Genomic DNA, 16,791 nt, shown 5'->3' on the forward strand with positions numbered 1-16,791 from the left:
GCAGGCCGCCCTGGCCCGCATGTCCTCCCTCATATGCAATATGAGAAACCCCAACACCTACGGGTCGTCCAGGGAGGCCAAATTCTCCTTTGTGTCCTGGTGGTCCTTTGGGCCCCTGGAGGCAAAGTAAATACCAGATTAGAAAGAGGAAAAATACTGTATGATGTCACTTATATGTGGAATCTAAAAAAGCCAAAGTTGTAAAAACAGAGTAAGATGGTGGTTACCAGGGGTAGGAGGGTGTGGGAATAGGAGAGGTGAGGTTTAAGGTACAAACTTGCAACTAGTAGACAGCTAGGTCCTGGAGAGCTAATGCACGGTATAGTGAATATGGACAGCAACACTGTATTAATATTATAATCCTCAAACTGCTAAGAGTCTAGATCTTATTTATTCCAACCTCAAAAAAGAAATGATAATTATGTGATGTGAGAGAGCTTCTATCTCCACAACAGCAATCATATTACAATATATAAATGTATCAAATCAACAGGTACACCTTAAATGTACACAATGCTGTATGTAAAATATACTTCAATTAAAAAAGAAAGAACAGAAACTCAAGGGCTAGGGAGATGGGGGGCATCCAGCCTACCTTTGTGGGCAGTGGTGACAATGAACCACTAATAGGAGGACAGAGGGCAAGGAGAAGTTATGAAATGTCCTCCTGCCTGGCTCCTTGTCCCCTGGCCTCTCTGTCCTCAGCTGGACCCACTAGCTCAGTCCCTCCTGCAGGGCTCTACCCCAGTCCAGATGCTGGACCCAACCCTCTCAGCCAGTCAGAGCTAACAAAGAAGCAAGAGGTCAGTAGCTCCTGGCCTTAGCTCCCAGGTAGCAGTGTTCTGGGCCAGCTCAGAACATGGACCTTTGCCTTAGGCCTTATGTCCCAGGGCTCTCCATATTCCCCTGCTTCACTCTTCATGCCAGCCAAGCCCAATAACCTGCTTCAGGATTTGGTTCCTGCCTTGCTCCCACCTGTCCCTAAGGACCAGAATCTTGGCCTGGCTCCCCAGTTCTCCAGATGAACCCCTGCCCATGGACTGCATTCCAGTGCTTGCTTTCTGTGTCCCCATGCTCCCAGAGCCACTGCCCTGTTCCAACCTCCTGCCAGAACCCTCATGCCTTCCAGTGTCTGGGATGCATACAGTGTACCACCTCTTCCCAGAAAAAGCTCTACTTCCAGTTGACACTTTTCCTGTTTTGTAACTGGGTCTGTCCTGTTTCCCAGGGGAATGACTGGTTTAAGCCTGGGGCCTATCAAGCCCCTTCTTCCTGCTCTATTAATGTATTCAGACTTACCCTGAAAAATGGCAAATAGACTGCGTTGAGACAGGCTCTGTATGTAAAGTACCCAGACCAGGTTACTCTCAGGAAAAGAAAAGCAAGGAGTTAACAGGCCACAGGCCACGTGGCGGTACATTCTAGTGCAGGGCTTCTCAAACATCAGTGTGCACAAGTCACCTGGATCTCATCAAAATGCAGATCCAGTGGATCCGGGGTGGGGCATAAGGCTTTGCTTTTCCAACGAGCTCGCAGGTGATGCTGATGGTGCTGGTCCATGGGCCACACTTCGAGTAACAAGGCTCTAGTGTTGTAAGCTATACTAGTCATGAGGGCCATAGACAGCCCATATGACACCTTATGCAAATTAGAAGAAGGTGCCCCCTTACTGTCTGTGCTTGGCAAGCTATGCACAGCCGGGCTTCAGTGGCAATAACCACCCTGGCCATCTGCAGCAGCTTGCCGGCCACCATTGCTAACCATTAGTATTTCCCACCATACTGGGTATTAGTAAGTGTCACCCAGTGGTTAACTCATGACTCTCCCACTCTGCCTTAGCCTGCAGCTAGGGCCAAGGACACCTCTCCAGGGCATCCATTCTGCCTGACTTAAGGGACCAAAGGCTTTAGAAGGTCCTTTGAAGGATGTACCTTGGAGGTTACGGGCCATTCATCAAGGACACGTGCCTGTTAGAGAAATGTGAGGTCCTTTCTCCCCAGGCCTGAGATCCAGCTTCAAACAAACCCCTCATTCAAACCCCAACGTGCAGTTCTCTAGCTCAAAATGTTTCAGAAGAATGAAGGTGTCAACTGGAGGCAGTGAGGTGTGCTGGGAAAAACCTGGACACAGAGTTTGACAGGCTGGGTTCAAATCCCTGCTGTGTCACTAACAAGTTGTATGGCAGTGGGCTAGTTACTTAACCTCTTTAACCTCAGTTTCCTGGTCTATAAAATGGGGGTTCTGACATTAGCCTCTTAGGGTGGTGAAAATGAAATGAGATGATCTGTGTTGAAGCATCACTGTGTGACCCATGGTGGATGTTCTATGAGTTTTCTTTGTTCTTGGGGAAGAAATATACGAGGGGCAAGTTTAGGGTTCATCTGGAGAGAACTGGAGCTTAAAAATTGTTCAGCAGCCCCCCAAAATTATAGATTTCTGGAGCAGTAAGGCAAGAAGGACCTTATCATGTCATCTAGTACTCATTCAATACCCTCACTTATAGATGGGAAGACAAAAGCCCAGAGAGAGAAGAGGACTTGTTTGAGGTCATACAGCAAATGGGCAGCAGATCCAAGACCAGAAGCCAAAAGGCCCAGGTTCCCTGAGTAATGACAATCTTTAGCTGGCAAGACCCGTACAACTGTGGGTCTCACCACCATCCGCTTCCCCTCTCCTTCTGGACACACAGCTAAACCACATTTCTGAGACCTATCCACACCCCCACTCCCACCCCCGCCTCCTGCATCAGAGGTCTGGCCAGAAGTGGAGTTCATCATCTTCCATGGTCTCTTCCCCCTCCCCAACCTCAGCCTATCAGCTGGAAGATGCCATTGTGGCCCTGAATCCACCAGAGGGCAGAGTCACAGGATGCAAGCATCCTGGGTCCCGGAGTGACTGCTTGGAGGGGAGATGCCCAACTGGGAACCACCACAGTGGACTCTGCGTAAGTGAGAACTAAGCTGCTATTGTGCTGAACCACTGAGATTTTATTTAATTGCAGTTAGCCTACCTACCCTTGACACAGATACATTTTGCCACATCCTTTTTATTTTCACAGCTGGGACAACTCAATCTAGTTGAGCCAAAGTACGATAAATGCTTCAAACCCCAGTCCATATGCAGGGGCGAGACACTCCGGCTTACCATCGGTCCTGGGGCTCCATGCTCTCCAGGTTCACCCTAAAACAGGGAGACACGGACTTGTCACTCAGATGAACACGGTTTGCGACAGAAGCAAAGATAGGATGTAGAAGATGTGTGCCTTCAAGGGTCTGGTGACCTTTAATTACCTTTCGGCTCCTCAGCCTTTCCAGAGGAATATCCCCCGTCAGGATGGCGCCCGGCTCTCCCTTCTCACCCTGCAATTCAGAGAACCTTTTGATGAAACCGGGCCTCCGCCTCACCGCCTTATCCAGAGGCTCATCGCCATGATTTCTCTGGCCTTCACGCTGCCTCTTCAGCCCCACTGCCCGACATGACCTCTTGCTAGAATACTGCACAGCCTCCTAAGTCATTAAATGTTCTCTGGACTGTTCCCTCCGTGTACCATCAGTTACTGTCCGAAAGCACAGGTTGGGGTCCTGCAAGCCCCTCTGGGGCTCCTGCTGCTGCCAGATCAGCATCCCCACTCTCAACCCTCCAGGAATCAGCACCAACAAGGTCCGTCCCACCTCTGGCTGTGTGGCTCCCCCCTGAGAACCTCTGGCTCCTAATATATTTGGTGGCTTGCTTTCCTAACAACTCGACTTGAGATCTGTTCCCACCTAGAATCCTTAGTCTTGTTAAAACAGCTAAAATTGGGAAAGTGATGACAGCATGAACAGTGGAGGCCTCTCCAACACAGGGGCCCTGGGTCTCCATGTGGAACTTTGCCTCCAAACTCCAGGCTCCTGTGCAAATGCTCACTTGATCAGGCAAAGTTATCTCAGTCGCTGGGAAATAGGGGAGATGGGTAGACAGGTGGCAGGGACAGAGGATCCTGCCCCCAATCCTGTGCTCAGCAGGGCCATCTACTATCCCAGGAGGCTTCCAAGAAGATATATGTCCAGAGAAAAGGCCTGGGAGAGGAACCATTCAAGGCTCTGGCCCCAAACTTCTATGCTAGCCCCTGGGGAACTGGGCTGGACCACACGAAAGTCTCCCTTCAACAGGGCTGGAAGCAGCCAAGGCAGTGGTGCCAAAGCAAGCCAAGCAGCCTCTCCTCTCCGTCCCCCAAGCCCACACCTGATATTTGGATCTTACCACTTCGCTGGTGAGGAAAAGCAGTCCTGAGCACGCCAGCAGCAAGAAGAAGCAAGCACAAAAGCATCAGAGGCAGAGCGAGAGAAAGCACGTTGGCTGCAAGGATCAGAGCAGACCTGCCTGGGCGCTCTTCCCAGTTTTCAAAGTGGCAGGGGATTAGGGGAGAGATGGCATGTAGGTCCCTCTAGATCCACCCGACCTTGCCACATAGAAAACAGAGAGTTTAAAGCAAGAGCCAATCCTGCTTGACCAGGCCTCCTCCCAAGCCAGAACTGCCCTGACCCCACGCCACCTCTGTAGGCCCGTGGCAGCAAAAGGCATCCCAAGACATGGTCCCATGTAACGCTAAACTCAGACCCAGCACACTGAACCCTCCACCCCCTGGAACTGTGGCCCAACAGACACTGGAGACTCTCTCCCCCTCCGTAGGGCTAGTGGAAAATGGTGGGGGGAGGAAGGAAAGAAAGTAGCCTAATGCTCCCTCCTCTTGGAGACACACACACCCTCCTTGACTCCCCAAGGCGGGCTCAGGGCTGCTCCCACTGGCTTTATACAGACCCCCGTTACAGCAATGACCATGCACTCTGCTGGCTGTCTGCATGTCTGTTCCTCACATCTTATTTCTCTATCCCTAGTGCCTAGTATAGGAAACTGGCTGGCACACCTTAGGGAATGGATGTAATCTGGATGAGTATATAAATGGATGGATGAATAAATGAATCCAATCCAGAATAACTGCAATCCATTTATGGATGTCACTCTCCCCTTATCTACAAAAACCAACTGGGAAATTAATTCTAAGAGGCAAATGTGGAAGGGTAAAAAGGTCATTTCAATGCCCTTGGACTTTTCAGGAAGTGCTCTGCATGCTAAACATTCCAAAACTTCTGGACCAGGACTGCCATCCAAGTGCGGAATGCCCCCGCTTATACTAATAATAGTTTAATAAAATAATGATTTCTAAATATTAGCATCATTGTATTCATTACTTATACATCTTTTCATCCAACAGATGTTTTAAGTACCATTTGTGTACCAGGCGCAGTGCTAAGTACTGGAGCTACAGAAAAGAAAGTGGATGTGCCTGCCCTCGGGGAGTGCACACTCTAATGCAGGTGCCCGCGGGCAGTTAGGCAAAGCACAGCGTTCAAGGGAGCGTTGGGTTGAGTTCTCTTTCTAAACTATGATGAAAATCTGTTTCTCCACCCACCCCACCTTCACCCTGGAAGAACCTTGAGATCATGAAAGTTAACAGCCGGGGAGTGACTGCTACTAGATACAATGTTTCTTTTGGCATGATGAAAATGTTCTAGAATTAGGTAGTGGTGATGGCTGCACAACCTTGTGAATATACTAAAAGTCACTGAATTTCACAATTTAAAGGGGTGGATTTTATGGTGTGTGAGTTATATCTCAAATTTTTGAAAAGTTAACAGCTACTTTCAGCCCATTTGAAATATTTACCAAATTCTAGAGCACGATCCCACCCAGATAGCTGGGCCCTTCTTACCTGTTCTCCTTTTAGTCCTGGAAATCCAGGCACACCAGTGTCACCTTTTGGTCCTCTGGGTCCCTAGAAGGAATCATTGGAGGGTATTCGGTTATTTGTTAAGATTAAAAGGCTTTAACTAAACAAAGTTGTTGTTCCAAAAAGTAAAAGAACACAGAGTGCCAGTGGAAGTCACAACTAGTCACGATGTTTTCCTAATATTAAGTGGTCTAGAAATTGTGGTCTGGTGGAAAGAAGGCAGCACTGAGTGTGAGGAGGCCCGGAGGCTCCACTCCTCTTTGAACTGTGGTTCCCTCCAGTGGGCACCGCCCCTGCCCACCCATGGGTCCTCGGGGCCGCCCTGCAGCCCACCGCCCCCATCATTCACCCTCCATGACTCCTGCCCCTTCTCTGGCTCCCCACTACCTACGGGATGGGATCCAAACACCCTAGCCTGACACCCAAACTGATCCCAGCTGGCCTCAGCCCCTCATCTTCCACTCCCGTCACTCCACCAGGGGCGAGCCTACCCCCTTAGCCTCTCTGCACCCCTCATCCGCCCGCCACCGCCATTCTCTCTGCAGAACCAAAATTCTGCACACCCGGTCAGAGGTGACCTCGTCTCAACTCCAACATACACTTAATATCTGTGACAATGACTCACACAACCAGACGTCTGCCCCTAAAAAAGAGTTTCAACACTTTATTGCAATTTACCTTTTCACAAGTCCCTACCTTCTGGGTTAATGCAGTGGCCATCAAATATTTGTTATTATTATTTTTTAGCAGTGAAACTCCTTTTATTCTCCTTTTTCAAGTGAAGTCAAACAAAAGCCCAATGTATAAAATACGTCAAATGGAGCCTCGGCAGTGGCCTGGATCCTGCCTATGTGGCCCCCTCCTTACTCCTGAAGTGGTCCCAGAGGCTCTTCTGGGGAGCCTAGGGCTCCCTCGGGAACACAGAACCAGTCATTTAGAGAAAAATGTGTCTGGAACATGCTCTGGCTTAGGAGCAGCCAAGCTGGGGCTGGAGCTCAAGCTCACAGATCTGGCCTCTTCTCTTCCTAATTAAGAGGTCTTCTCCATGGCTGCCACCCTCTCCTGTTTTTTAATGTCTAGTTCCCATGTATTTTTAGTGTCAACATAGCACACGCTCCTTTTAAAAAATGTAGAAGTTCAGAAAAGTATAAAAAAAAGAAAAGGAGATCATTGTAATTCTACCATCAACAACAAATTTCTATTACATTTTTTGATAAATTTCCTTCATTTATCCTGGAAGCAGTGCATGTCACCATTGGCATTAGGCCTTTCAGAGCTGCAATGCATGGAGAAATTTTGCAGATTTCACTCTGGAGCCTTGGGCTTCAGTGCAGGCTCAAACTTTCAGACTAAACTGATCACTTTCTACACAGAAATGCATTTTCACCTTCCATGGTGGAAGCCCCATAGCGTGGTGCACACAGACTATTAATTTTGGACTTCCAGGCTATGATTCCCCTCTCTCCATCCTCCATCACCACCATCCTCTCTCTCTAGGGATTTTATCTACTCGGACTCTATCTATTTGAAAGGCTTGATTCATCCACTCATTTATAGGAAGCCAACCACCGACTCCAGCTCTGGCTCTGGCTGCTCTGGGCTAGAAAGAGATGAACAAGATCTGACCCCCTGCAAGCTGGTCACAGTACAGTTGAAGAAAAAACGATAAGGGTACAAATAACTGTTATTCAAGGCAGAAAAGAAAGACAGCAGAGGTGAAAATAAAGCCCTATGGGATTCAAAGGAGGGAAGGATCACTCCAGATGGGGGCAACGAGGAAAGGCTACATGAACAAGACAGCGCTAGAGGTCAGCTGTGCAGATGGAGAGGAACAGCATTCCAGGCAGAAGGAACAGAATGCACACAGCCTCGGGGCACAAAGGAAGATGGCTACTGTGCTACTCACTGGAAATCCTGGCAGCCCAGGCGTGCCCTCGGGGCCCTGTGACACAGATAGACAAAGCAGGCAGGTTAGGAGCAGCATTTCCAGGCCAGCAGGAACCTGTACCTCAGGGGCCCACTCCCTCCAGCACCTTCCAAAGGCCCAAGCATGTTGCCACACACTGGGGCTCAGGATCCATTTTGCAGAGGATGCCGAGGCCCGGGAGGGGAAGGAACCGTGCGGTCACACGCTAGTTAGCACAGAGCCAGGAACTGCTCAGGAGTCTGGAGCCTCTGCTCCCTCGAGCCAGGACTCTCAGCACTTTAAGTCCCAGCCTCCTCTTCCATGAAATCACTCAGCGTCAGAAACCTCTGGGGCAATGAATGCAGTGCTCAACCTCCACAGATATTCTCAGAAAACAAGTTCCTAAACTCTGAGGAGTGGGCCCAAAGGGTGTGCTGGGGTATTTGGGGGTGGAAGTGGGGGCAGTTGGTGAGACTCAGTTCTTTTCCCTCAGTAACAGGGAGAATTTTAAAGGACCAGCCTTTTTTTTTTTTTTTTTTTTTTTTTTTTTTTGGGACGTACGCGGGCCTCTCACTGTCGTGGCCTCTCCCGTTGCGGAGCACAGGCTCCGGACGCGCAGGCTCAGCGGCCACGGCTCACGGGCCCAGCCGCTCCGCGGCATGTGGGATCTTCCCGGACCGGGTCACGAGCCCGTGTCCCCTGCATCGGCAGGTGGACTCTCAACCACTGCGCCACCAGGGAAGCCCAGGACCAGCCATTTTAAAGGCTCCAGGAAACAGGAAATTTGTGGTTCACTCCACATGGGGCCAGGACTCTATTTCCTCCAAGCCCAGATACCCACATACTTATTAAAGACATAAGAGTTTGGCAGAAAATACATATACAGAGAGATATAACTGAATGGCAACAACTTTCTCAATATACCGTACAGTCGTCCCTTGGTATCCGAGGGGTATTGGTTTCAGGATCCCCTGTGGATACCAAAATCCGCGGATGCTCAAGGCCCTTATGTAAAATGGTGTAGTGTTGGCATATAACCTACATACATACTCCATATACCCATACACTTTAAATCATCTCTAGATTACTTATAACACCTAATACAATGTAATTTACATTTACAATGTAAATGCTATGTAAATAGCTGTAAAACCAATGTAAAAGCTATGTAAATAATTGCCAGCATGCAGCAAATTCAAGTTTTGCTTTTTGAAGCTTTCTGGAATTTTTTTTTCAGCACTTTTTTATCCAAAAAAGTGGTTGAATCTGAGGATGCAGAAGCAACAAAGGACTAATATATATATATGTATATTATATGTATATATATATACATATAATATACTATATACATATATCTATATGGTGTACATATAGTAGAGTAGAAAAGTATAAAGGTACAGCTGGGAGGGAACTGCCTCTGAGTAGGAAAATCTTGATCTTCCGTTAGGGATGAAGGAGACCCTTCAGGGCCTGGATTTGCCAAAGAAGAGGACAGGGATTGGGACAGAAGGAGGATTCTCAGGTGGGGAAAAGAGAGAAGGGGTGGGGGCAGACAAGGCCCAAGGACTCTTAGAACAGAGATGTTGATTTTTAGATCTTAGGCTGTCTGTGTTTTGCTTTAGAATTAAGCCACCTAACACTCTAAACCTCCAATAGTTTGAGAAAAACCTTTGTGAAATGACTTGCTTGTTTGCTTTAGGGTTTGCTTACTGGGGCGTTTTGGATTTTAGTAGAAATCAAGGAAAGGGAGACCCACTGGATGTAGTATAGAAGAGACAGTGAAATGACCCACCAACAGAGGCCACTCAGCAGAAGGAGATACTGGCTCTAAAGGAATTGTGCAGATATTTGCAGAAGTCTTGGGGAGAGCACTGAATTTTCCCCAGGATGTGGATGGCAGAGGTTCAGGCCAACCTCACTGTGGACTGCAGGGCGGGTGGCCCCGGCAGACATCTGGACTACGCAGCTGTGGAAGTATAAGCCTCAATCTCCGTGTCGGCTTCCACAGAGTGCCGCAGTTTGCAAAGCAGTTTCGCATCCATCACCTCTTATAAGCTGCCCCAAAGGCTGGTGAGGTGTTATCAGAGAGATGATGAGAGTCTCAGAGCATTATGTAGCGGAGATGGGGCTGGAACCCAAGGCTCCTAAGGCCAGAGCTCTTTCCTCTCTCCCCAGCTGTCACCAGCGGATATGGAAGATGCAGTGTGGATTCATTGCACAGACTGCAGGAGGAAGCTTCCTTCCTCTTAGGTCCCGTTGTGTCATAGACTGACTCTGTGGATTTGCAGAAATAAGGTAGCATCTTTGTGTGTTCCTGATCTCTAAATGGGGCCAGAAAGACTGAAGCCAGTCACATTCCCTCCTCATGCGCCAGTTTCCCCATCAGCACAAGGATAGTTCTCTCTAGGCTCCTCCCATTCTGGAAAATGAGATCATGTAAATAAAAGCATGCCCAAAGCACTGCTCAGACATCAATCAATTTGTTACTTATGATTCTCTGATTTCCATTACACATAGTTCTGATGCAAGGCACTGGAAGCTTCCACTGCATTGGACAAAACTCCCTGCACAAATTAATGTGACAGCAACTTCTCAGAAATGCAAAGCTCTCTTTCTATTCTACTACTTCAAGACACTCTAGCTCTGTGCTTCGGGAGCTCAATGGATTCCAAACCAAACCCAACTTAGTTTCAGCTGGGGCGTCTGGGTAGGGCCCTCACTCTAGGGCAGCTGTGGATACACACCGGAGGCCCGACGAGCTCAGGAATGTCTGAGAGATTCATGAATCCATGGGTGATGTTGATCAAAGGCTGAAAAGAGAAAAATCAAAGAGACAGAGGGTGGCACGTGTCCCACCTTGCTCCTGGCAGTGAGGCTTTAACTGAAGTCACCCCGCATGGCAGACACAAGCAGACACTGACAATACCCACCCACTGCCAACACACCCATCCCTCCCACTTACAACACAGCCCTGAGCCGCCTTATCACTTTCCTCTTCGATTAATCTTAAAATTGCACCATACATAAATGCCTTTTTCTTTTATAATTTTAAATGTATATATTTAAATATTATATTTATATGTTATATAATTATAAATTAATATTAATACCCACAGAAAACAGTGTTGTTGGGGGTGTGTGTGTGTTTGTCCATGTGGTTATTTTATATAAATGGCATCAGGCTATAGGTATTATTCTTCGACTTGCTTTTTTCACTCAATCATACAGCATGGAGGTCTTTCCATATGGAAGTTTTCGGTATGAACATTTTTAGTTTTAACAGATTGCCAAAGAGCTGTCTAAAGGGGCCGTACAACTTACACTTCCAACAAAGTACGTGAGATTATCTATTTCACTACACCCTTACCTATACTTGATATTTTTTAATTATACTCAAAAAAAAAAAACACACCTCTAGTCATTCTTTTTTCCACTTATTTGGGATTTTTGTCTTTCTGTCATGTACCAGTATGACATTATTTCTCTTGGAAGGGCCACAGTTTTTCACAAATGTGATGTTCTAATATTCAGTGGACTTTGATCGTGTCCCAGCCCACATCCCAGTCTTCTCTCCAAATTTCCATCGTTCTTCACCCACCCCCATGTCCATCATCTCCCTGTGCCTTGGACACACCCATGTTTTTCTCTTCTGTGCTTCGGCTCAGAGTGTCTTGACCACCTGAGTTCTGGAAGTCCTGTCCTCCATACTTACCTGGTAAATCCTTCTTAGCTTTCAAGTCCCTGCTCAAAGAGACTTCTTCCAGAAAGTCTTCCTTGATTTCTCATAACCTAAACCATCTTTCCTCCCTCGTTCCCCCACTTATGTTCCTTGCCTCTCGGTTACAGCTCTGTTACACTCAGTCTCCTGACTGCAAATGCTGCCAACCAGAAGAGAGGGTTCTGGACACACTATGTGTGACAATAGTGGTACCAGGGTAGGAACAGACAGGTGCGCCATGCTGGCAGGTAGGAACTCCAACACCAGATGCCAACTACGTGCCCCCTGCATAAAGAGCAGCCCTGAAGGCCCTGAAGTTGTGGACAACCTTCCCTCCCCTTTAGCAAAAGCAGCCATGCTGGTGACACCTGGTGATACTCACACTAGATAAGACCTCGATGCGCCCTGGTAGCCCCCTGGGCCCAGGGGGTCCCACAATGCTGGCTCCATCCATCCCTCTTTCACCCTGGATATAGCAGTGAGAGTGGAAAAAAATTCACTATATGTGGATAATGCTCCTAGAACCAGGATGAAAACTTCTCTCACCCCCACTTCAGATCTGTGACCTCACCTTGGGTCCCTGGTCTCCTTTTTCTCCTTTGGGACCCTGGCAAAACAGACAAACAAATATTCTTTGGGTTTTTTTTCTATTCACTTTGCCCACTCTCCATCTATCCTCCCATCTTGCCATCTCTCCCTAAGCTCTTACAAGGATTTTGTCCCAGATAATGGGAGCAAAAGATGAGGGGCAAATTCCCCTTACAGAGTCAGAAGGAAGGAATATCTCACAGACAGTAAGAGGACCAGAGGCCCTCTCCCAGCATGGGGTGAGTGTCCTTTTGACCTTGAACCCAGAGCACTCTGCATCTGGCGTGTGGGGGAGGTCTTCCTATTCAACCATGGAGGGGGCTGTGCTGCTCCCCTTTGCGAGGCTCAGCTCCTCCTGCACTGGTGTGCTCAGCTCTGGGTACCACTTGGATCTCAAATATAATGAGATCCTGGGGATTGGTCCTCTTGAGAGCAGGTATCATAGAAGAAGATGGACAACACCTCCCTAGGGGGTAGATGTAGTGGGGAAGGGTACTTGTTAGGAGCAAGGGATTCTGAAACGGGGCAAAGTGTGAGTCTTGAATGGGCAGCAGAAAGGAGGCAATGAAGCAGAGATGCTTGATGGTAAGGGACTGCGGAGAGAGAGAAAGATAATTTTCAAGTTTTCCCACAGGATGTTTTGTGCAAAACCTCTGTGCTACTCCTCAAAGAAACAAGCTATAAAGAGCACCTGGTCTCCCCACCACACAGCTGGAACCTGGAGGCGCAGAGAGGGTGAATTAGTGAAAGTAGCAGAGCCAGGATGGCACCCCACAGCTTCTCCACTCCAGTGTGACAGCATGACAATCCTCAAAATAAAGGTGTAAAAAGTCAACCTACACTTGAAGCCATTGGTCCAGAGATTCTGGGCTCATGCAACAGCCTGACGCTCCCAGAGCCTTCAGTATCCTAGGGAAGGAAGAAGAATGAGAATTTCAGTACTGGTTCCCGAGCACCTCCCTGTGCCAGGTGTGGTGCTGGGAGCTGGGGCTCAGAGGGGAATCAGCACCACCTTGGCGTTCAGTTAGCTGGCCTTTCCAGTAGTCCTTAGCGCACGTTGTTCTTTAACCACAGAAAGGAGGAAAAGTACCTCAAATCCAAGTCCCATTGCACATCCAGGGCCTCGGGGCCCAGGGGGTCCAGGGGGCCCTGGGGGTCCCATGACCCCAGGAATGCCAACTTGTCCATTTTTCCCTGGGGGTCCTGGTAAACCTCTGTTGCCGGGATCACCCTGTAAGGAAGGGGACAGGCTGATTATCTAGCCTTGGAGTCACTCATGGAAGGAACAACATCCGCAACTGAGTCAGAAAATTGTTCTTTGAACTTAATTAGATTGTTGGATTCTCTGATCAGCGCTACTTAATTGTACAGAAACAGCCATCTTGCCAATTGACATTTCACTTGGAGACAAGCTAATGGCGCTCATTGAATGAGTTAGGGTGGAGGGGGTGAGAAAGGAGAAAACCTGGTGGGTTATTCACTCTGCTCCAGCAGTTCTGCCTTCCCCAAGCAGTTCCTTCCAGATGTTTCTCTCTGATCCATGACATTTATATATTCAATACTCTAGCCCAATAGTTCAATTATACTAAACCCAGAGAGAGGGGAGGAAGGGGGAGAAAGCTTTTTCTTTTTCATTTTCATTTTTTACCTTTTCACCAAATGAGCCATTAGGTCCTCTTGCGCCCTGAAAAAAACAAATGGGGGCCAATTAATATATATTTCATTAGGTATGTTTAAAAGAAAATGCAGGATTGCAGACTCTTAAGTAACAGGACATTAAAATGGGACTCTTCCTGCTCAGTTCTGACTGATGTCTCAAACCTGAGCCCATTACTGTAGTTGTGAGTTTGCTAAGCAGGTCATGCTGAAAGCTTGTGAAACCCATCTTCCAACTATTATCTCATTGCCTACCTCAAGAGTGAAAAGGAGAAGTTGAAGATTAACCAGGAAGAGATTGTAGAAGAAGAATTCCCTTGGAGAGCTGTCAGTGTACTGGGTGGGCCTGATTCCCCTCCTCGAAGCCAAGGGAAGGGACTTCAAGAATTTGCTATGTATTCCCTAGGTTTCTGGAGATATGTGGATGATGGCTGGCTCTCTTCTGGAAAAATCTAAAGACCAAAAGCTGGCTGAAATAGCCCCAGAATGGGTGTGGGGGGGTCTCTAAAGCAGGTTGTGTGTCCACTGCCAATGGGAGACACAGTACAGGTTTCCTGGGGGGGTTAGATGTGGATCCCAAGGAAAGGAGCCAGCTGCGAGCTCAGATAGAGGGGAGGACCAATGCGGGCTGATGGTCAGGAGCGGTCAGCCGCAGGAGACCCTGCACTACATCAGAGGACTGCAGTCGGGGGGCCCCCAGCTAGAGAACCTCCAAGGAAACCACAGAAGCACCCGCAAGAGAAGAAGCCAGCAATTGCATGGCCACACAGAAGGCCCTGATACACCTGCCATCTAAGGCCGTGCCTTCTCCCAAGTCCCTCTTTCCCTGGGCCAGATTCTCCTTCCTATATCAAATCCATAGAAATGACAGAGTGGATAGTTCCAAAACAGTCATGCTCAGAAATAAGATGGCGAGTGATACTGAATCTGAAACAGTGAGGAATGGCAAAGAGAAAACATGGGAAGCTGAAGCCAGAGGCTTCGGTGGTGGAGAGAAACCACAGGTAGAAAACTCTCAGGCAAGGGAGGAGTGGAAGCCAGGAGCAGGGTGTGGCCCTGACAGGGAGACAGGTTGAAATTCTGGAGCTCGATAGCCATGGAGCCCTGCTCGTCTCCCCTCACCTCCCACATCCACTCCTGCTACAAGGATAATAAGAGTGGTTTACTGGAGCAAAGGCATAGGGCAGAGCCCCAGGTGGCTAGTGGACCCTGGGAGATCCAGGGGTACCCCAAACACCTAAGATCAGCCGCTGAGGTGCTCTGCCTGATAGCACATCCTACTCTTCCCATCACCTTCCTGAAACCTGCAGAAGTAGCTACCACCCAACTCCCTAGTAATTTGTATAGAGGCAGGAAACAGACTAAAGAGGGATTCCAATTTCTAAAGCAAACACACAAACACATTCCTCAAACACATTTGAGGAAAGGCAACACTCTGAAAGAGAAACAACAACATCAACCATGGAAGGTTTCCTGAGGAAACGGCTAAGAACACGATCCAATCAGGAGTCTAAGTAAATACTATATATTCTCAGGGAGAAAAGGGAGGATATTACAGCCAAGAAACAAGGACAAACTATTATGAAATAAGAACAGTGGTTATAGAAGAGAATCAGGGCTTCCCTGGTGGTGCAGTGGTTAGGAGTCCGCCTGCCAATGCAGGGGACCCAGGTTCGAGCCCTGGTCCAGGACGATCCCACATGCCACGGAGCAACTAAGCCTGTGCGCCACAACTACTGAGCCTGCGCTCTAGAGCCTGTGCGCCTAGGGCCTGTATCCCACAACGAGAGAAGCCACCGCAATGATAAGCCCGTGCACCGCAATGAAGAGTAGTACCTGCTCACCGCAGCTAGAGAAAGCCCGCACGCAGCGACAAAGACCCAACACAGCCAAAAATAAATACATAAATAATTTTTTTAAAAAGAAAAAATCAATTAGAGACCTTAGAGACAAAAATATATAACTGCTGAAAGTACTCTAAGAAGGGTTGAATAACAGAAGAGACACACCTGAAGAGAGAATCACAGAAAGAATCCCGTTACTCTATGGGATGGTGGGAGGAGAGGGGTGCTTGCAAAAGGAAGCAAGCCTGGCTGGCTAGACTCTGTCACTTCCCTGCCTGCTGGCCTGACATGGGAAAAATTAAGTGTGACCTTTTATCCCAGGCAGAAACAGAAAGAATCGGGTTCCAGTTTTGTTGCCCCATCTGCAGGCTACAGTTTCTGTGTCTGGTTTTCTTGGGTGTGACCAGCCACAGCATCTTCTACTGCCTGATGCAATCTGTCCTTGAAGGAAGTACCAACCTTATGCATTTTTAAGTAACAAGTCAAATCACGGTCAGGGATATTGTGAACTAGAAGTTAACTTAGTCCCATCTCTTGACTTTTGGACTCTATCCTCTGAAAACATTATTATTGTGTTGCCAGTTGACCCCATTCAAGAAAAAGATGTTCATAAGGTAAAAAACTGTACTTTTTCAATTGCCTTCCTGACTCTTTTCAAATCAAGAGTACACCTTGTAGCAGTTTCAAAGGAAGTTCTAGAAGATATGAGGGACCTTGATTTATCTTTCTCAGAAACAGATGATTTTATCCAGCTTGTACATATGAAGGCAGGAAATAAGTCCCCTGTCACTGGAGGTGTGTAAGCTGAGCAGAGATTGTGGAGGGGCATCAAGGATCAAATGTATCGTTGGATCTTATGTGGTGTTACATCCCTGAGATTATTCATTTTCTTTAGCAATTTTTGTTATTTCACATTCAGACTATATTCTCCTTGGTTTACTTTTTTGGGGGGCATGGGGGTGGGGGGTAAATGTCATGTGCCAGGCTTTCCTCCAGCTCTCCAGATGCAAATTTCCAAGTCCTTCTAGAGTCTACTTTTCCTTGACCAGAAAACATCATATACACACAGGGCAACAAATTAGGCCTCACAGCAAATTCCAGGAAGAAAAATGTCATTTATCTGCCACAATTAGTCTGGGCAAGCCTGCCGCTCTGTGCACAACTGAGTGTCTGAGCAGCTGCAGAATGCGCCTGTGAGGGTGTTTGTGTGCGGATGTGGGCATGGGCGTGGGTATTTTTAAGTCCGAGACCAGCCAGGGAGGAGTGTGTGGGGAGGGGTGTGGGGGGAAGGGTGTGTGTGGGAGGGGTG

At 48.0% G+C, this 16,791-nt stretch overlaps 1 protein-coding gene across 3 annotated transcripts in view; it reads right to left on the reverse strand.

Annotated features, from left to right (window-relative positions):
* Window positions 1–16,791, reverse strand: part of COL15A1 (collagen type XV alpha 1 chain) — a 106,035-nt gene that overhangs the window by 23,165 nt on the left and 66,079 nt on the right. For 2 of the 3 annotated variants that reach the window (XM_055087076.1, XM_007101829.4), the window contains 11 exons: window positions 13,631–13,666; window positions 13,073–13,213; window positions 12,823–12,891; window positions 11,966–12,001; window positions 11,777–11,860; window positions 10,421–10,486; window positions 7,677–7,712; window positions 5,753–5,815; window positions 3,291–3,359; window positions 3,145–3,180; window positions 62–115 (listed from right to left, as the gene is read on the reverse strand). In XM_055087076.1, coding sequence (XP_054943051.1) covers window positions 62–115; window positions 3,145–3,180; window positions 3,291–3,359; window positions 5,753–5,815; window positions 7,677–7,712; window positions 10,421–10,486; window positions 11,777–11,860; window positions 11,966–12,001; window positions 12,823–12,891; window positions 13,073–13,213; window positions 13,631–13,666 — 690 coding nt within the window. The remainder of the gene's footprint in view (window positions 1–61; window positions 116–3,144; window positions 3,181–3,290; window positions 3,360–5,752; window positions 5,816–7,676; window positions 7,713–10,420; window positions 10,487–11,776; window positions 11,861–11,965; window positions 12,002–12,822; window positions 12,892–13,072; window positions 13,214–13,630; window positions 13,667–16,791) is intronic. The other variant, XM_055087075.1, reaches the window with a different exon arrangement.

Source organism: Physeter macrocephalus, chromosome 9 (genome assembly GCF_002837175.3).
Source record: "Physeter macrocephalus isolate SW-GA chromosome 9, ASM283717v5, whole genome shotgun sequence".
NCBI lineage: Eukaryota > Metazoa > Chordata > Mammalia > Artiodactyla > Physeteridae > Physeter > Physeter macrocephalus.